Source organism: Corylus avellana, chromosome 11 (assembly GCF_965113065.1).
Source record: "Corylus avellana chromosome 11, dhCorAvel1.hap1.2, whole genome shotgun sequence".
In the NCBI taxonomy this organism is placed as follows: Eukaryota; Viridiplantae; Streptophyta; class Magnoliopsida; order Fagales; family Betulaceae; genus Corylus; species Corylus avellana.
Genome location: NC_142500.1, coordinates 3,651,679 through 3,672,455, shown reverse-complemented (window position 1 = coordinate 3,672,455; position 20,777 = coordinate 3,651,679). Strand labels below are relative to the sequence as shown.

Sequence of the window (20,777 nt, the reverse complement as noted above, 5' to 3'; positions counted from 1 at the left end):
CCGCTCTCCTTCACTAAGGATGGCCATACAATCACTCTTTATTTTTATATTTTTTTTAAAAAAAAAATTAAAAAAAATTATGAGTAAAAAATCAACTCTATATCTATTTATGTTTTCTTAAAATAAGCTAATGTAATTGCAAAAACATTTTCTCGAATGTAAACTCCATTAAAAATACTATCACCATTATATCACATCAAAACACTTTTTCAAATAAAAAACATTTCCTCAAGTATGCTAACAAAGATAACCTTCCTACACTTGGGAATAGAAATTTCTCCTCATTTGTATAATGACCCACTCTCTCATACTTCCAATTCCAAATTCACACTTCCTACGAGGCAATGATAATAACCCATCAAAATCTAATAGTGATTTTCATTGGTACGTAAAAAAGTACGCACACGAGACTTGAGAGTATGAAAGTCTATAGCCTTTCTCTTTGCATTATTAGCCCCCACAAAGTAGTTATTTCCATCAATCTTTTTAACCGTATGCTTGGGCACCCATATTTGGCAATTAATGGCTGTAACTCTCTATGAACTGATCAACCACCAACACAAGCAGCTACACGGAAGAAAATGCTCGAAGCGGCAACACTTTCCTCTTGTTTCCAAATCCTCATATGGATGAAAAATGGAAAATGTAGAGGATCAGAAATGTAGAATATAACAACCGCGAAGATAAATTAATCACGTAAAATCCAGGATGAATTTCATGTACCCTTCTTTGATTTAAAGAAAGGCAATGATAAAAATAATTAGAAATACATAAATCCTCCATGATTGACTAATGGTACTAGTTGAATGTAATTAGGATAAATATTGGAAGGAAATGGAAAATGCCAAATATAGCACCAAACATCAAGTGCTAGGCCCCCCCCGTTCCAAGAATCATCAGGAACTGTCTCCGCAATCAGCAACTCAAATCTTTTAGCCGGACAAAATATGTCCGTGATAAAAATGAATCACTTCCAATGGTGACTAAGAAAAAAATGCCTGTACAAAGAACGGCGAAAACAATCAGGGGTAATTTATCGCAGGAAATTAGCAATCCTGTAAATCAGACTGCTGCGCCCTTATTTTAATGCCACAGCTTACTACAGAATCCATTTCGTGGCCTCTTGGAAGATATAATATCTGAAAAGGAGTCAACCAATTGTCCTGCTAAGCTACTTGGATCATCAATCAGTGTTTGAATAAATGTGTTGACCACCCTACGTTCTTGCTCTGTTGATCTCAAGCTAAACCATGTTAACAATTTCAATCTAAATTCCTGTTTAATGTGACCCTCACATTCCAGCCAACGGATTATCTTCACACAGTACTCAAAGTTCTCATCCAAGCAAGATGAAGCGTTGGAGACTCGGAATGGTGAACCGTTAATCAAAGTGCTGTCACAATCATGTGTCTCATTAGAGTTTGCTGCCCTTTTCCTGCAAAACTCTGCCCGGGAATCAACAGCTGGGACTTCCACAGCTGGCCCGTTGTTCCAAGTCTTCGAGTCGCCACTACCATGGGATGTAGCTAAACCATTCTTATCTAAGCCATGAGATGCGGCATCGTCATCTGCCTCAACAGCCTGCTGCAAAGTGCATCCATTATCCTCATCCCTAGAGGAATCAAATGGAGGGGTGAGCTCTTCATTCAAATCTGGCACTGAAACTACATTCAAGTCAAGCCCGCGCAAAACAAAAGGTGACCGTTCTTCTTCAACAGTTTCAGGCTTGATCGCCTTGCTTACTCCACAGCATTTTTCAAATTCTGGGCTGTAAAACCCCTCAAAGCAGCCTTGCTCTTGAGCCCAAGCCAGATGCAGAATCTTTCCAAGTTCCCGAACCTTAAATCCAGGAGAAAACCCAACTTCTGTTGTATTCTTGGCCTCCCTTTTGGCACTAGAACAATTGCCATCAATAATGGGATTCTCTTTCTTACGGTTCATGGCAACTGCTGAATTAGGATTCTTGTGAATTATCTCAACACTCTTGGTAAAGCACTTGGCCTCAGAGTGACCCAAATCGCCAGCCTCTGTATAAGAAATTATTCGGAAGTTATATTCTGTGCAGGGCTGCAGATTGGAGATCATAATCCTTCTATGAGCTTTTGGAAAGACACAAATGGGCTCTTTTGTGTGCGTCTCTTCTCTACTTTTAAAGTACCAGAGCTTGTATCCCTTAATATCCTCAGATGATGCATTAGAAAGCTCAATCAAGATAATCACTACAGAGGATGATGTTACTTCTTCAAAAAAGAACTTGCAAGCAGCAGGTAGTGAATCTTCTGCAAAAGAAGTGAAGAAAATTAATCATTTTGCTATACATATTTCACAACAATTGGAAAGACAAATATGACAAATTAGGAGGTTTCCCAACCTCTGCAATTTGGATTCACATCAGAAACAGTGGCCAGCCATTCATCTGCTTTCTCGATTGCAAGAGAACAGAATTTCTGCACATCACCTGCAATAGAGAGTCTGCTGACAATGCCACGTGCCATCTTGGCAGATACTCCATTCATTGGACCCACTTCAGTTTCTAGTTTAGCTTTCGCATCTTTTACAATCTCATGCAGTTCTTTAAACCTGGACGTCCCTTCCAGGAGCCTGAAACACAAGTATATCCTATAACAGAGAACATCAACACGGCGAGCGTCCTTTGCTATTATTAGCTGCTTCTTCCAACATCTGTGAGATAAAATCACAACATTCTCATCAAGCCAAGGCTAAAAATGTATTACTAGAAGTCTACATAAAAGAATAACTTGTCGTCGCTGCTCTATATTTTTGGACCATCTCAATATGGAATAAGAGGGAAGATCTCATATTCACCAGCCACTTACTTAGTTCACTAAGGCCCTGTTTATCTCATCAAAATCATTTCCACCAAAAATATTTACTCGCATGATTAGCGATTGTGATGCTAAATGCTTCTTTTAGTGCTGGGAAAACAGTGTAAAGATCTCTCCCCAAAATTCTTATAAAAAATTTAAAACAAAAAGAAACCAATTAAAGGGCAAACTCTAAAATTGGACCACATGAACTAAAAATTGGCAACAATTAAAGAGGTGGCTGACTAAGGATGATTCATAGCTGGGCAACAACTTCCAGAGGAAAGGCCAGAGAGCAGCCTGTCAAGCCTCAAGAACTACAATTTCATCCCTAACTCAGGAGATGCAAGAAAATCACATACCCAAGTATGCCTGAAACTTTCCCACAAGAAGCACAACAATAACTACCATCTAGCTGCATCAATTGCCCAAGATCAACAACCCCCACTTTTTCACATTGAAGAGCACACTCTATGTGACAAGATAATCCACAGGAGTCTCCCTGACCAGATTCAGAGGTGCATACCAACCAAAGACTAGGGTCCTTGTTGTCATCAAACAAGTGACAGATACAGCAAGAGCACCTCCTGCAAAATGTGTCATCTATGGACAGAACAGCTCTACAAGCAGAATTTTTACAAATCCACGAGTTCGAATGTTCAAAATCTGGAGACTGTTCTGGAGCTGATGGAAGTCTCATTGGATTTTCTCCCTTCCGTTGTTGCTTCCTAGGAGGTTGATTGTTGGAGCTAGAAGAAGCTTTTCTTGAGTCCTGTTTCTTAATGGTCTTGATAGTAGTCTTATGAAGTTCTGTCATTTTGCTTTTTGATGAGTTTTTCCTTTCCTTATCAAAGCATGTTCGAAGAAGTTCCCGCTTTGGACCAGATTTCAGAAACTCTTGAAGGAGTTCTGGACTTCTTGAAGCATCATCTGAATGCCCGTTTTTTTCTGGGGTGCTTTGCACACTGGAAGAAAGGCTCTGAACACCAGAAACTATACAGAAAAGAGAAACCAAATAAGAATATGAAAATTCCCAGGTGGGAACATATATTAATAGAACATTGAAGAAAATACAAACTCTTCTTTTTTTTATAAGTAATAATGATATATAAAAAAAGTGCAGAGGGGCGCAACCCATATACACGGGAAGTATAAATAGAAGAAAATACAAACTCTAAGAGCATATTATCCATAAATGTGGGTACTGACATCTGTAAAATGTCAATTATCTAAATGTTTTCTCACTTTTTTTTCTTTTAAAGCAAAAAACAATTGCTGCTTACTTATTTCTCTTTACATAACTAATTGGATCTGAATCCAACATTTCTTTTCCTTATTGATTTCGTTTCTAAGTTAACCCCATTAGTGTTTCTACTCAAACACCTCTGCATCTTCATCTCAACTACACCAATCTTATTAGAACATCATTCAATTCTAGGACCTGAAAAGGTTTCATAAGATTACCAAGGTCATTGAGCACCTCGTGGCTGTCATAATAGATCCGAACACTTGCCCCAGATCATAATTGTTCTAGTGAATAACTAAAGAAAATAGAAATCGCATTTGCCAACATATAGCTCCACCAATCTAAATAGAATGGAAGACTTACAAATAAATAAATGAAATGGAAGAGTACTAATCCCCCAAAGTTTTCCACCACTAGTTGCTTGAGTTGAATACAATATAACAACCTGAAAGGTATACGGCATTATTTCACCCATGTAATCCCCTGACCCAACACTAGCTCTATGCCTCTATTGGCGAAATACAGCCCAAATCTCTCCTTCCTAAGGACACTTGAGCATGAAAGTTAGGGATAGTGCTCAAATAATTACAATATCAAACAATAAATAGAAAGAAATCCTCTCATAAAGGGAGGTTCCCAGATAATTACGACATTGAATTAGCCAATAATACAATTGTATTTGTCTGGCATTTCACTTTGCTCTGAGACAAGTTAAAACTCTTAAGGAACACAAATGCAGGAATAATTTATCAGCCATGTAGATAACCTAGTAAAATCGCCAAACCCATCATGACGCCAGAGAAACCACTGATCCTAACTCACCCATCAGTAACTAGTTCAAAGCTCAGCATTGAAATCATAAAAAGGTAACAAACAAAATTAAATCAACCTGGTTGACCCTGGTAAACAATTATTTCCTAAATTCAATGTAACTTCTGCTTGTTAATAGATTGTTGCAGATTGAATACCTTTTATAAGAAAAAAAATGCAAACCTTTCCATTAAAAATAAAAAATAAAAAAAAATAAAAAGAAGGATCAAATGATCCAATTTGAAACCAAATTCTTATTACATTCAATAGTCCCATCTACATGGAGAGTAGCATTGAATAGTTTGCCTATTTCTAATTTTTCTTGAGTTTTGAAAATTTTGTTCTTCTTTTTCTATACTTTAAATTTTCTCTTGCATGCTAGGGTTGTGCCCTAGGAACTTTTAATGAATTTACATTACTTGTAAAAAAATAATAAATAATAAATAAAAAACCTGGAAACGGGAAAAAAAATCTCAGATCATTTTATTTGGCGAAATGGAACAGAATGATAAAATATATAATTTTGGATCATTTTGAACTAAAAAGCATCATAAACAAAACCAGATCTTAAAAAAACCCAAAGTAACAAAAAAAAAGTGAAGTTTTTACAGAAAATTTAGGGTTTACCTGATCAACAATAGGTCCTTGCTCACTATGAGAAGATGAGGGGAAAAATGAAACTACAGGAGCATTAGGCTGCAGTAGAGGCTCATGGAGGAGCAGCCCGAGTTGATATTCAAGACTGATAGGGTTTAAAACAGGCTCCCTATACTTATATATGGTATCTTAAACTACAACATTAAAATCGGCCCATGTTTTTGTCCAACCACATCCTGGATCAACTAAAATTGAAATTCAATTTGGTGGTTAATGGATCTAATTAGAAACTGGTGACCGAATCCATAAGCAGCAATGGGTCAGACCAAAGACTGCTCTATCACCAGGCCTACTCCTCAATGCAATGGCCTAAACTCATTTATGACAGCATGCCATCTGTCTATGCCATTCTATGGCCATAATCCATTTAACAGAAAATTTGGGGTATAGATAGACACTCCTTTCACGTACTACCACTTAAAGAAATCAAATAATTTACCACTTAATATGGATGGTCTAGCTAACTATCCTTCCATATTTGGCAGTCCCTTAAGTTCAATAGTCAGGCATTATACAAAACAAGAAGTGCAAATTTCAGAGGAGTTTTAAAGTTCTGATTTGGCTTCTTTTTTTTCCTTTGGAAAATTGAAGACACTTTCTAGATGTGCAAAAGCATCAATTAATATTATTTTGGATATGATAGAAAAGAAACATAACTGAAATCTTGATTAATACTATTATTTAGAAAGAGAATACATTAATTGATTATAAAACATGACCAATTGTCAAAAAATGGAAAGAAAATACCATAGCAGAGATGGGTTGGAGTTGTTAAAAAACAACCAAATTTCATACTCAAAGTAGAAAATTGTCACATAACTTCATGGCCTCTACTGTGGACATTTCAGAATAATATATACAAGATGCCATCAAATTAAAAACTATCAAGACAAATGTTCCACAATGTAAACATTTCCCCACTAATAGACAGATATGCCACAATACCAATGAGTCACAAGTGTTTCTCCTAATTAGAGAAATAAGTGTCACTGTAAAGTCCCAATTCCCTAATCCCTAAGCCAACCAGAACCGCTCAAACTTTGTTGATTGTGCATCACACATTCCAAGGAAACAACAATATGAGATTCTAAATAAAAATGATGTTGCAAGCACAAATTTCCATTTAACATAAGAAATGTTTCAGCATTTATACAAGGCAACCCAATAACAATAATGTTTGTAAGCATAACAGTTTGCACATGCCATGATGAAGAGAAACAAAAGTACTTTACCACTAACTAGGACAAATAACTACAGCAACTTAATAAGCAGAATATTTCATTAGCAGAAGCCCAGCACAATAACACACACATCAGCCAAAATTGATACAATTACAAGGAAAAAAAAATTCTTTTCCCAAGGTCCGAAGCCAATACTTCAAATAATAGCACACCATTAAGTAGAGTACCCCAGTGTCATAAAACACCATTAATGATGACCACCCTTTTTTGTATTTTCTACTGCTAGCCACCTGTTATACCAAGAATTAAAAAGGCAACATAAAGACAGTAAAAAGCTGCACCTAAAGAGAAAAACACATGGATGCATCAACACTGTACCTTTAGCAAGGAATTTATCTTCTAAGTCCATTTTCATAAGCCACAGACAATAGCTGAAGCAGCGCTCCCTCTGACAATAAGGATCAAAAACCTTTAGCATATTTATACAATAGGGAAAGTGTGAAAAAACAAATCCATTCTAGCTAGAAATTTCTACTAGTATGGCTACTTCTCAACTTGGTTGCTGAAGAAGGTACGAAAAAGGGAAATATTAAATTAGAAATCTAAAACTATGCATTGCTAAGTTTGGATATTGAATCTTAATTTTTTAGCTGAATGCAAAACCATAATTTCCATTCACATCGAGTTGTCTTAGCTCCCTTAACTATTTGGCTTAGCTGAATTCAATTTTTATGAAAATAAAAAATTCATGGGAGTCAAAGATCTATTCTGGCTATGTCCTCCATTTTCTCATGAAAGTAAGTCAAACAAGAGATGTTTTGGCTTTCCTCGCCCCAATGCAGATCATGAAGAATTACAACGCAAGGCTACAAACATTAGTATTTGAAACTTTACAACAACAAAATAATCAGCATCAACAACAAGAATAAGAAAAAGAAGAAGAAAAAACTACTTTTTGCTTTATAAGAAGGTCACGCACTCCCATGCAACTTGAACGCAGCCGAAATGAAAGACCTTTCCACCATATTCTTAAGCAGAATTGGAATCCAAAAGCATGCTTACTTTGATTCCTCAAAACACTTGCAAGCGAAAACACTTTCGAAAAACAAAAGCAAAAGAAAACATTCAGAACTGAAACAAATTCATCGCAATGGAACCGAAAGCAGCATAAACGAGGAGCAACTTAGCGTCTTTAACAGTCTTCCGCATATACATTGTGTGAATTAACGGCAAGATAAACCAAAAACGTTCTGTGAAAACAAAATAATCTAAACACGAGAATTTAAGCGGAGAGAATGATATAAACTTACGAAATTTAAGAGTAAATGGGAATATAATTTCACAAACCAAAGCATAATGAAAATAAAATACATAATCGAGAAAAAAAAATAACGGATCTGGGCGCAGGAGGAGTCCAAAAATCACGAAAATTGTTTCGTAAAACATCGAAAACAAAAACGAATCCGGAAACAAGTACCTGCGAAGAATGGGAGCGAATCTAGGGTTTGGATACGCCAAAGCCAAAGAATTCGCTGTGAGAGAGCATGAATCCAAAAGACACAGAGAAGAGAGAAAGTTCTTCGTTTTTGTTAGTTGGCTTGTGAGAGAAAATAGAGAGAGAAAGGTGCTTGTACGAGTAGCTCACGTTTAGGGGGGGGGTGATAAATCACGCGCGTACGGGGAGCGTTCAGGAAGCTGGATTAGTTTGAAAGCAGCGTTGGTTCTGCGGAGTGGAAAAAATACATGAAGCACCGCCCCGTTTTGTGATTGGGTAGTGTCGCCCAACGCACTTTAATGGCGCGTGAGAGCGACATTATCCTTATATGTTAAATAAAATACGCAAAATATTTTTTATTATTATTTAGTTCACCAGGGTTTGTTGGAAACGAATAATGTAATCAAGTCCATGTAATTGGCAATTTTAGTGCATGCGGATTCGTGTAAGAGTCGAAGTAATGATGATCCGATCTGGACCGTCAGATCCAACGCCTCCCAAAACCTCAATTTGGATTAATTCCTTAAACTTAACTTAAAGTTAAGGATCGATTTAATTAGAAAAAAAAACAAAATTAATTAAATTAATTAATAATTAGTGTCATGGGTTTCATGCCAAAGGAATCAAAGTCTGAGGAAGTGGTCGTGGAGAATCTATAAAGTATTGGAAAGAAATCAAGAATCAGTCAGCCAAAGATGCATGTCAAACAAACATGGGTTGGTTTGGTTTGATTTGGTTTGGTTTGGTTTGGTTTCGTACTTTTTTTTTTTTTGTTTTTGGTTTTTTTTTTTTTTTTTGGGTGACACTTTATGGTGCTTTAGTTGGACAACCAATTGCACTTTGTGTAACTTCATAAACCGTCCTTGAAGGCTTATTGGTGGGTGTGTACGTGAATTGACAAGTCTCGGGGTCAGGAAATTATGGGCTGCTGGATCTGCTGTCCTTTGCATGACTTGGGAGGTGCTGGTTCCACCACCGAGCCAACAAGTTTATGCCTTGTGCCAATGTGTAATACACGAGTTCTGGGCATTACACCAAAAACTCCCATTTTTCTTTTTTCATTTCATTATAATGCAAAGATGTTGGCTGAGAGTGAGAGTTTAGGATCCTCTCTGTTTAATTTTTTTTTTTTTTAATATTTTATATACATTTAACGGTGTTTATACTAATATTGTCAATTTTTAACACAAACAAATTCGATACGAATTCAATACAAAATTAATAAATTATGGTTAACGAGTTGAGTTAGTGTTACAGGCTTAATTGCTCAAGCACCCTAACCGATAATTAAAGAGAGTTCGAAGAACCCTAATGCCTACCAAATTAACTCAAAGCCGAATAATATTAATTTTTGCTTAATTTTATTAATAAACTTTGTATTTTTAGATAGAGAATTACAAAACATAATAGATATAAAAGACTAATGGAAATAAACTACTTCAAATGATAACGTATCTCTAGTATAAAGTTATCAATAAAGATAAGATATTATCTCTAAGGTATTTTAATCCTAAAATATCTCTACACAGATAGGGTTAAAGTTTTATACTCGTATCTCAACACAATCTGAATCCAATACATAAATACGAATTGTCACTCCTAAAATCTTGTGTTATCATATCTTTTTAAAATCTTATAAAATGTGTTATCTTGTAAACCATTAGGCAAACAAAACAAAATTAAATTAAAGATAAAATGGCTCACCATTTGACCATTCCGATTATGCAGGCCACATACTAACCAGCTACAACGAAAGGACGTATGTGAATTAAGAAAGGCCCAGAAGTGCACTCTTTTGGCCATATTATAGAAATATTATACACATGCTTCAGGGTTGACGGTGTTGATGGGTTCACAAGATACAATATTATATTATAAAAAATGCTAAGAAATAATAAGTTCTCCATATTTGACCCATATCATCATATAAATTAATTAGCCATTAGATTTGTAGCATCTACATAAGTCAACAATAGACCTTACAAATCTAATGATTAATTTATTAAATTTATTAAAAAAATATATATGGGCCAATTAAATATGACCCCAACATTTCTCTTATATTATAAAAGTAGATTGAGATCTCTTAGAATTTTCTTTTAAATTTTAGATTTTTAAATTCATAAATTTCAGCCGTCCATCTCATCTAAGCGTCTAAAATAAACTATGTTTCAACATTTAATAAAAAATGGCTTATTAAATTGAATTAGGATTCTCTCCATTTCAAATGAACTGAATAATATTCAGTCGGTTATAGTAAAAAGACAAAAATATCCCTCCACTATAACTAATTTCTCATTAAATGCTGAAACATGACTTATTTTAGACGCTTAAATAAGATGAACGTATGATATTTATGAATTTGAAAATCTCTCAATTTAACCTTCTTTTTCTTTTTTTCTTTTTTCTGTAGTATAGGGACATTATAAAGAGAGACTGATCGACTGCACATGCTAACTGGCTACCATGGCCTCCAAGAGACGTACTTTGAGAAGGGGAGTGCTTATATTGGCCACATACAAATGGCCCTAGCAGTGCACGCTTTTGGGCCACTATGGAAAACATCGAGTAGTCTATCAACATCACGTAAAATCTTAAGATATTTCGTAAGAGTGATTAACGTTATATTTCACACTTACTTATCATACACTCTAACGCGTTTTAAGCAATTTACACTTTTATTTTGTTACAAAGTTAACATTATAAATAACTTAAAATATGTCATATTAGTTCATATAGTAAATTTACAAGAATTAAACAGGAAGGGATCAATATCATGCATGTCTCAAGTGGTAAACATTTCGGAGCTAGATGAAAGGTGGAAAATGATCATCTTCATTTCATTCGAAATTCAGAGGATTTACGGAGCTAAGACTTGAAGAAATTTGTGGGTTTAATTCATCTCTTAAAATCGATTCTACAAAAGAGGGTTGCACATTCTTTATAAAGATGTCCAATGTCTTGTCTACAGGCAATATGAGATTATTTCTCAACATCCTCCCTCAAGTGCAAGCCGGTATTTTTCCTAATCCTTGTAACGGGATAAATAGTGCGGGTCCTATTCATCCTGTGGCAAAGATGAAGAAATTTGTGGGCCTAATTCATCTCATAAAACTGGTTCTACAAGAGAGGGTTATTCATTTTTTATAAACATTCTTAAAATCTTGTCCACATGCAATGTAAAATTATTTCTCAATAAGAATGTGAGGTAGCAGCTTTATGATTTTGATCAGAGCAGCTAATAAGACTGAGCAATGTAGGGCAAAAAATGGGTATCTTACAATCTTTGACATGTGAACGTCTAAGTCTGAGCGAAAAGTTGCAAATACAAACAATGGCCACAACTTTTTTCTCACAGCACCACACGGAAAGACAAATATAGAAAAGCTTTCACAGGTGAGAACATCTATATTTTGATAGAGGAATGATAGGGACCCAACTTTTTTGCCCAACAAAAGTCCAACTTTTGACTTATTTATTTTTTAAAAATAAAATAAAATAAAAAATGGAAAAAATGTTTGAAGCAACCCTATCTATTTTTTGTCTTTCTTATATTTGGTATTTTTAAAAAAATGAAAAATGGTATTTTTTTCATAATAATGTCATTTTTTTCAAGAAAATGTCATTATTATGAAAAAAAATACTATTTTTCATTTTTAAAAAAATACTAAATAAAAGAAAGGCAAAAAATAGATAGGGTTGCTTCAGACATTTTTTCCATTTTTCATTTTGTTTTTTTTAGAAAAAAAATAAAGGGTAAAAGTTGGACTTTTGTTGGGCAAAAAAGTTGGGCCTTTAGCATTTCTCATTTTGATATTTATGAGTTCAATATTATTCTGACTTTTCTTCATGGTTTGCCGGCGCGGCTGTGATATTTTTTTAATTGACATAGAAAATTCAACCGCTTCAATGATTTCTGCATTGACTTTTCTGGATAACATTGAAGAGAAACACAAACCAACAATGATCAAGTAAGGCCACTTGTCTCAAATTTAATCGTTTATTGTTAAGACTAAACCATGTTGAAGTTTTAGGCTACATTTAAATGTTTTGGTCTCATGCTCTTCTCTTTTTCTTACAATTACAAAAGAAAAAGAAAAGAAAAAAAATTCTCTTTCTTCTATGGATGAAAGAAGATAAGAGCAAAATTAAAGAGGGATCCTTCCCACCTCGAGAAGAGGAAGAAGATTACTAGGAATGCTTCCAAAGAATAAGGAAGAAACTGTTATAAGAGTAGAATTTTACACCAGAAAGACTATTTGCTAGCATGTATATATGAAGTTTTTAAAGTATTTAAAGTTATCTTGTCTTTACCTTATTCTAGAGTAGAGTAGTTTAATTAATATATTAGAGTAATAGTAGTTTAATTACTTAAAGAGACTTAGCTAGTTTCAATTGTTATCTAATAGCGAGCAGTTTCCTTTGTATTTTTATCTTTCCATTGTATCCTTATTGAAGAACCTTTAATCAATAAAGAAGGAAGCATAAAATTAATCCAAAACCTTGTGTTTGAAAAGAGGTTTTAGATTCTCTTAAAATTTAAAAGGTCTAGATTCACTCAGAATTTAAGGTATAAATTCCTTCTGAACCTAAATTATATTCCCGTTACGTATTATGTGTTTGCAAAAATCATTCACGTAACAAAAACTGTTGAAAAAATAATTGGATGATACAAAAATTCTTGTTGACACTAAATAAAATTAATCCAAACAATTAACAATAAGATAAATAGAATACAATAAATAAAATGAAAGAAAGGAAAAATCTCACAAAGCTATAGAATCATGCAAGAGTGTTGTACTTAAAGGTTGATTTCGTGTCTCCTGAAGTGTATAACTCGGTGCGATCGGATCTCTTGACACGCAACCTTTCAGGATTAGACTGTAGCATCTACCTTCGTTAAGGACGCACTTTCAAGTAATGAAGATCAAATGAACAACCCTTTGATTGGAAGATTAAGTACAAAGATGATGAATAATAGAGCACAAAAACTCTCTTTAGAAATAAGGAGCAATTTTAAAGCAAGTTGAAAAACTCACTAAAAAATACCAAACTTTGGTAAAATGGAAAATCCCACTAGCTAGTACTATACGAGTGTTTTGAATGATGTGTGAGTACATCTAAGTCTACTCCTCTTTTATAGAAGTGATAGGATACTTTTTCATGTAAAACCCATGATCATGTCTTAAAGAAAAACTTGAAGAAAACGTATGAAAAATTGTTGCCTTAATGTCAAACGGTCATCAACGTATCAAAATCATATTAAAGCCAAATGGTCAACAACGGATGAATTAAATACAAACGGTAAAAAAAAAAAAAGTAAAACATTTTAATCTCCAACAATCAAGCTTTTAAAAACAATTAATGGCTTATTCAAAGTTTAATGACCAAATAACTGAAAAATAATGTTTGTAACATATATAATCTAACAAAAACCACATATTTGGCACTTTAACTGCTGACCAGCTTGAGCATATAGCTGCCATGGAAGAGATAGAGATCATTTCTAATAGCAACGTCGAAATTGATCTTGAAGGACAAGACCAAAGTTTGATGTTTATTATTTTTTTCTAATAAAATAAGGAAAGGGTTCCAAAGTTTGATGTTGCTAAGGAAGAAATGTTTTTTCTTTAAATCTTGCAGGTTTTATGTCATGTAACATGTACGCCAAATATGATTTGGAGTTTCTTGTTATTAAGCCACCCGCAACCTAAAAATAAGAGAGTTCCAAGGCAACTTATTTCAAACAAATGAATCTCACATAAAATTTTAAATGAACAGAGTTGCTCATGAACAAATTTGGGCTTAGCTAGCTTGAATAAGTTCAAGCCTAGAATTGATTCATTTATTAAATAAATAGAGCTTGAACAACAACTTAGGCTTGTTTTTTATATGACCCGAACTCATATAAACTTGGCTTGGCTTGTATAATTTTTTTATTTTTTTTTAATAATATTATTTTTAATTTTATATTGAGAACATGTTAAGTATTTAAAAAAAAAAAAAAAAATTCTCTTCATAATATATAACAAATGTGTAATTGTGAGTCTTGACATAGATATTTGTATTTGTATGTGTATGAGTGGGTTTATGTATATGTAAATTTATGTGTGTGTTTGTGTAATGAATGCATATATATACTACAAAGATAAACATATAAATTAACTTGACATAAACATTCGATGGTTTAAGATTCAAGTTAATTTATTTAATTACTAAAATAACAAATATTAACAATAATTAAATAGAGACCTGCTACTTCTCTAACTCATGTCCATTTTCCCATCCGTCTTTTTTTTTTTTTCTAACGACATAAATTTTCTCCAACATACTTTAATAAGTACCAAATGTTATCTCCCACATATTTTCTTAAAATATTCTTAACAGTCATTTATTGTTATTCAGTTATCTACTAACCTAGGAACCTAAACATTGATTTTTAAGAAACTTAAACATAGCACTTATTAAAATAGGTTGAAATAATTTTTTTCTAAACTGGTTGAGGAAATTTGTGTCCTTTTTAAAACTAACCATTATATCTATTTTCTTACATATGGGGTCCTACATATCAAATGGTTGGTGTTTTTTTTTTTTTAGAAAAAAAAATGGTATAGTTGGATAAGAGATAAACCGAAATAAGAAAATAACATTTCTCTTAAATAACTAAAAATTAGTATGATTTTTTTTTTTAAATAATAAACAATCACAATATTTACTTTATATATGAAATGAATAAATTAATTAATTGGTTCGTGAACAAACCCGAACTTATTCGAAAAATAAATGAATAAATTAACTAATTTGATAATGCTATCCAAAAAATTAGGGCAAGATTCAACAAACAACCCAGTACACTTTTTTTTTTGAACAGAAATATAATAATAATTGGTTTAGAAGAAGTTGGTAAATAAATATATATATAGTATTTAGAGTTGAGGATGTTTATAACAAATTTTCTCTCTAATAAGTCCACTATTAAAAAACTCTAGGCCGTACGTGAGTGACGATGACAGGCTTCAATGATTTTCCTGCTATGAGCCTCCAATCGTACCAAAGATTTACTCATTATCCACAAACATCCAATCACAATACTTAATTGCTCAATCAGTCACTGTTAAATACATGATTGACACATGATAGTGTGTAGCTTCCATTTTTACACACTAATCGATGCAACGAAGGGACCAATCGGAACTTACTGATATTTATAGCTGGAATACTATTTTCTTTTGTATATTTTCCAGTATATCAAGTCTAATAATAATAATATATATATTATAAGCAAAGTGCACGTATATTCGTCTTACACTAGCCACTTTAATTCCTCCTAAACTTCAGAAGTGGGAGAAAAAGTGAGCATTCATCAATTGACTACTCATAAAGTTTCTGTCTTACTTTATGATATATGAAAAAAAAAAAAAAAAAACACTGAATCTTCGAAATTTTAAATGGTAAAGGAATAAGGAATAATACCACTTTAAAAAGTATGATATAAATTAAAGAGAAAGGGGAAACCGACTAATTCATTACCAATAAAAAGTGACATGAGTGAAGATACAAGGTGGCATATTACACTTAATTCAGATACAAGCAGCTACCGTTTTACTTTGATTCCGTAAGTGCTTTCAACCCTAAAGCGGAGATTATAACATAAACTAGTCCAATAAGCGCCGAATAGATGTCCTGCAAGGAAGGAAAACCAATTATAAGTAAGTATGCGGCCAATTGAGCCACATAAGAAGTTATAATAATGGGCTTCTAGAATAGTTCAACTGTTATGAAGTCAACTAGTTAGCTGTTACTCAAAAGTCAAAGAACCTACTTTATGTATTGCGTATATATATATATATGGTGATAAAATGCTTACAGTTGAATACAAAAGGATTCATCTAATTTTTAATTAACATGAAGAAGATAGCTTGAAGGTGAAGCAAAACCAAGGCAAATTGACCCAAAATAAAAAAAATAAAAATAAAAACCCTTGAGATGGATCAAACATAAAGTAGGGACAATGACTTATGGGCCCAAGAAAAGGCTTTGAAGAGCCATTGAGGCCCCATGTTCTTCCAGCTCTTTAGTAACATCAAAAACAGGATCAAAACCAAGCCTATAACACAGAAAGCATGAACAGTAAGTAAACACATGGGCCTAAAATCTCGGTCACCAACTTTGAATGAATTGCCTACCTAAAAGTGCGCCCAACCACTCTCTCCATAACCAACTAGAGAAAATAAGAGAACAAGGTTTAGTATCCCTACCAAGAACATGTACAAATTCCAATTAATATTGTTAATATCTAACCACAGCTTTAATATGTGAAGTAAGATTTCAAACTATAATCCAAGTAATAGAAATTCACAGAAGTTAAAATTCAAAGTACACTTTCCATTATTTATTATCTTTTTCAAGAAGTCCACACTGTTGGAGTCAGTCATGAAATTTGCAAGTCTTCTAGTTCATAAGGTAGGTTTTTACTGTTTCTTTTTAATTTTTATCTTATATTTATTTTTTGTATATACTTATTAAGTGGGTTGCTGGGGTAGCTCATCAAATCCTTACGCTGTGAAATCCCATTGGTTATGTGGAAATGTTGTCATGACACTGATATTTAAGATTAGTAAACACTTTTAACAGATGTATTCAACAAAAGTTTTTTTTTAAACCACATACTTCCAAAAAGAAGATGAAAAGGAACACCAACCAGGAAAGTTGAGGATGAACATGACATCACAATACCAGAAGAAAACAGAGATAAGAAAAAGGTCTAGAATTGCATAATCACTATTGAAAAAATAATAAAAGAACCTCACAAGTAAATAAATCTGCCTATCACTGTCTTAAACCATTCTTTGTCATTGTAAATTGTTGATTGCTTGTGGTGATTGGGGCTCCTTCGTTTGTATTATAGTTTTCTTTCCTTCAGGAGGATAAGGACAATGGCATAAATTTCTTACAAACTCAGTCGTGGAAAAATTTCTCAAATTCAGTCTCTAAAAGTGTTATGTATTCCTTAGTACGTAAAAAACACATTTTTTTTAATAGCACATGCTTCTCACATACTTTTTTAATAGCATTAATTAAAAAAAAAAAAAAAGTACTTTTCGCATGCTCAAGGAATACATGACACTTTCAAAATAACATAAATTTTCTCAAAACTAGTCTGGAAGAAATATCTTCCAACCCATTTAAAATAGTGATAAGTGTCTATAAGCATTTAACACGCATGTCTAAATTAGTAAATTGCTATTAAATGTTTATAGACACTTGTCACTATTTTAAATGGGGTTATAGGATATTTCCCACAGACTAATTTAGAGGAAATTTCTGTCCCTTTTAAAAACTAACTAGGTTAGAAGAATTCCTAAACTCTATTAGTAGGAAATTTATATCTCGGGATAAATCAGGAGTAGTAAATTATACTAAAGCCAATTAGTACGGAAAAAGGCAACCACGAATCAAAAGGCTGAAGTGTATCAAGTCAGCAATAATAATATAAAATCACCACCTGACCATGAGTTTGAGAATAATATAGAATGGTGAAAATCCCAAAAACCCACTAAATCCAAACTATAAGGCAATTTCATAGCTTCCAGGTTCACCAAGACTAGTTCCCAATCTAACCACCCCGTTTTGGCTGTGTTTGGCAATAGAATGAAAAAGTCAAAAAAAATGAGTGAAACGATACCATAGCAAATTTGATTGATATGAAAGAAAAAAATAAATAAATAAAAATGTTTTGTATAAAAAAAGGAGAAAATTTATTTTGTACTGATTTTTTTATTTAAATAGTAATAAAAAGTTATTAATATGATGTAAAAAGTAAAAATAATGAAGTAAATTTTGAGAAATTTTTTTAAAATTTTTGGGTCTCATCCAGTCAGGCCTTTGCCAAACACAGCCAAAAAGTACAATTAGCAAACCCTTTTGGCCTTCAAGCACAGTGACAAATTAGGGAACTTTCCGCATATGTCATTATTTGCAATTTGGGTGTTGCTCAGAAAAAGAACACATCGGAGCCATCGACTCTAAAAACAAAAGATAAATCCATGACCAAACAAACAGATTCATATTTGAATTAATACTAAAACATATTGCAATTATTTATTCATGCTACACAGACTAATGAATAATCCTGTAAAATTCAGGAATAATCGATGTATAGAGCACAAATTCGATTCCATTTTCATAGAAAAAGAAAAAGAAAATCAAGAGTTCATGAAAATTCAGAGATAATTCAATAATTTAATCAAGATGCTTCTAAGTTAAGCCATGAACAATCTAATTAGCACAAGAAAAAAAAAAAAAAAAACCCTCTATCAATGCGACAAAGAACACAAACTTTCCTCTCGAATTTCTCGCCCAAACCGAAACCCTAACAAGACCGAAGCGAATCGAATTGAATTTGAAAAAGACCCAAACCTCTCACGAAGCCGAGTGCTTGCCCTCGCAACCGGGGCTTTCGTCGAAGTTCTTCGAGGGGTACTTGGCGGTGACCATCCCGACCTCGAACACCAAGTCCTCTCCGCTGGACCGTATCCCGGTGATGGACCACCACTTGAAGAAGGCCCGAACACGAATCCCGTCGATCTCGGCAATCCGACCCGACACGATCTTTCCTGTAATCCTCTTAGAGTACGTGGCCAGGTAGTTATCCGGCGGAAGAGTAACTTTGCACGAGCCACCAAGGTCAACGAAGAAGTCGCCGGAGGTTTTGTTTATGGAGTACACCTGAACGGTGGAAGGTAAGAGGCCGATTGGAAACCCGTAGTTCGTGAGCTCCGTGTGGGCCGCCGACAGGTTTGGCTTCGGTGTCCGGTCCGGGTCGGGCTCTTGGGAACAATGGGAAGAGAGGGGTAAGAGGAAGAGGATGATGGCGAGGGTGGAGAAGAAGAAAATGGAGGATTTTGGGGTCATGGTGCAATTTTCTCTTTTGCTGGGGGTGCTTTTTTAGTGGAGAAAAATGTTCTTTGTGTGGCTTATCTGTGATCGGTTTTTTTTACTTTTCTTCTTTGCTTAATGCTTCTTTGCTATCTGGACGTGTTTTTGTATGTGGTGGCAACTTGCTGGCTGGGGGAAGACCAAGACTAAGAGCGAGTCTAAGACGTTAGGCGAAAGGTATAAGGATTTGATTTTTGGTCAAATGTGATAAGTGGACTGGAATCGAAGATTAAACGACGACGTTGCGAGAGTTCATTCTGTTGTTGGCCACACAAAACGACAGTAATCCAGGGTTTACGACGGTCGTCACAAGGACACCGTTAAACTCCAACAAATTACAAACAACGGAATTTAAATTCATTGTATCACCGTTTTAAAACTGACACCTCACATGGGTTTAGCAAATGCTTCCACGAAAGTCTTAGTTTGGTTTCGGACGTCTGAGGGGTCCATGTTATAAAATACAGGAAGAATAATATGGCCCATGGTATTACTACGGTGCACAATTTCCTTAAGCTCTTCAAGGCACCAGCTAGAAGAAGCATAGCCTTTGAAAAAAACGACAACGAAAATCCTTGATTCATGAATTGCATTGAGTGGTCCAGTAGAGATGGTCTTCTCTCTTGGAAGCTTCTCGTCATCTCGGAAGGTACGAATTCCGACTAGCTTCAAAGCAAAATAAAGGTGATCGATGAAATTCTTGCGGGTGTCTTCACCTCTAAAGCTCAGGAAAACGTCATGATGCCAACGAAGTTTTGAAGATTGAAAAGTTTGAGTAGCCATGGAACAGGAGGGGATTGTTGTTGTTGACTTTGATTGAACTGAAAAAGGAAACAAATCCGGTGAGTTAACAGACGGGGTGGAGCCTGTATAATCCTTGAAAATCAAGATTTTTTGTTCTATACATTGAAAAATGAGAAAGACTTATTAAACATAATTCTAAATACTTTTTTTTTTTTTTTTCTAAACAGTTTATAAAAAGAAAAAAGAAATTTCACTTCCATTCAACCGAGAACCAAGCCATAGTGGAAGTGGAGGTGAAAGTGAAATTGAAATTTTTCTATCAGTCTCTCAAATGGGTCTCTCTTTTCTTTTTGGCTATGTTTGCCCCCAGCCAAGGCCGGCACTGTAGCTGGAACGACACTGTTTCAGCTACAGTGCCAACTGACGTGTGGCAACTTTTTCATCTTAAATTTTTTTTTTTTTTAAAGCAAAATATTTTTTTTAAAAAAAAAAAAAAAAAAAAAGATATGAGGGGAAAGATGGGGGTGGTTCCAGCCACCCCTTGGCCAAAATGGGGTGGCCAGACCACCCCATTTTTGGCCAAGGGGGTGGCTGGACCACCCCATTTTGGCCGAGGGGTGGCTGGAACCACCCCATCTTTTCCCTCGTATCTTATTTTTTTATTTTATTTTTTTAATATTTTGCTTTTTAAAATAAAAATAAAAAAATAAGATGAAAAAATTGCCACGTGTCAGTTGATACTGTAGCTGGAACGGTGCCGTTCCAGCTACAGTGCCGGCCTTGGCTGGGAGGCAAGCATAGCCTTTACTCCCTGAGTTTTTGAAGATGAAGAAGGGTCCTATATTTTATTTGGCTTTGACTTGAGTTCTCTGCTAAATGTT

The 20,777-nt window shown here is 34.3% G+C and overlaps 2 protein-coding genes across 2 annotated transcripts; both read right to left on the bottom strand.

The window, feature by feature from the left end:
• Positions 1-662: 662 nt before the first annotated feature.
• Positions 663-8,323, bottom strand: VRN5 (Fibronectin type III domain-containing protein). Its single transcript, XM_059577149.2, has 5 exons — positions 8,197-8,323; positions 7,098-7,167; positions 3,188-3,818; positions 2,372-2,682; positions 663-2,279 (listed from the first exon to the last, which is right to left on the bottom strand). Exons 2-5 carry the CDS (start codon positions 7,132-7,134, stop codon positions 1,084-1,086), a joined length of 2,175 nt encoding a protein of 724 aa, XP_059433132.2. The 5' UTR covers positions 7,135-7,167; positions 8,197-8,323; the 3' UTR covers positions 663-1,083.
• Positions 8,324-15,710: 7,387 nt separating this feature from the next.
• LOC132165633 (DUF538 family protein (Protein of unknown function, DUF538)) lies at positions 15,711-19,294 on the bottom strand. The gene is made up of 2 exons (XM_059576274.2): positions 18,634-19,294; positions 15,711-15,897 (listed from the first exon to the last, which is right to left on the bottom strand). Exon 1 carries the CDS (start codon positions 19,126-19,128, stop codon positions 18,637-18,639), a length of 492 nt encoding a protein of 163 aa, XP_059432257.2. The 5' UTR covers positions 19,129-19,294; the 3' UTR covers positions 15,711-15,897; positions 18,634-18,636.
• Between the last annotated feature and the right edge of the window lie 1,483 nt (positions 19,295-20,777).

What these genes read in the sequence shown, in the direction of transcription:
- VRN5 (XM_059577149.2), bottom strand. Translation starts at nt 7,134, where the DNA reads ATGAAAATGGACTTAGAAGATAAATTCCTTGCTAAAG. An exon ending in AGATAAATTCCTTGCTAAAG is followed by an intron (nt 3,819 to 7,097) that starts GTACAGTGTTGA and finishes TTTTCTGTATAG; the next exon opens with TTTCTGGTGTTCAGAGCCTT. An exon ending in AAAGTTTCAGGCATACTTGG is followed by an intron (nt 2,683 to 3,187) that starts GTATGTGATTTT and finishes TTTATCTCACAG; the next exon opens with ATGTTGGAAGAAGCAGCTAA.
- LOC132165633 (XM_059576274.2), bottom strand. Translation starts at nt 19,128, where the DNA reads ATGACCCCAAAATCCTCCATTTTCTTCTTCTCCACCCTCGCCATCATC.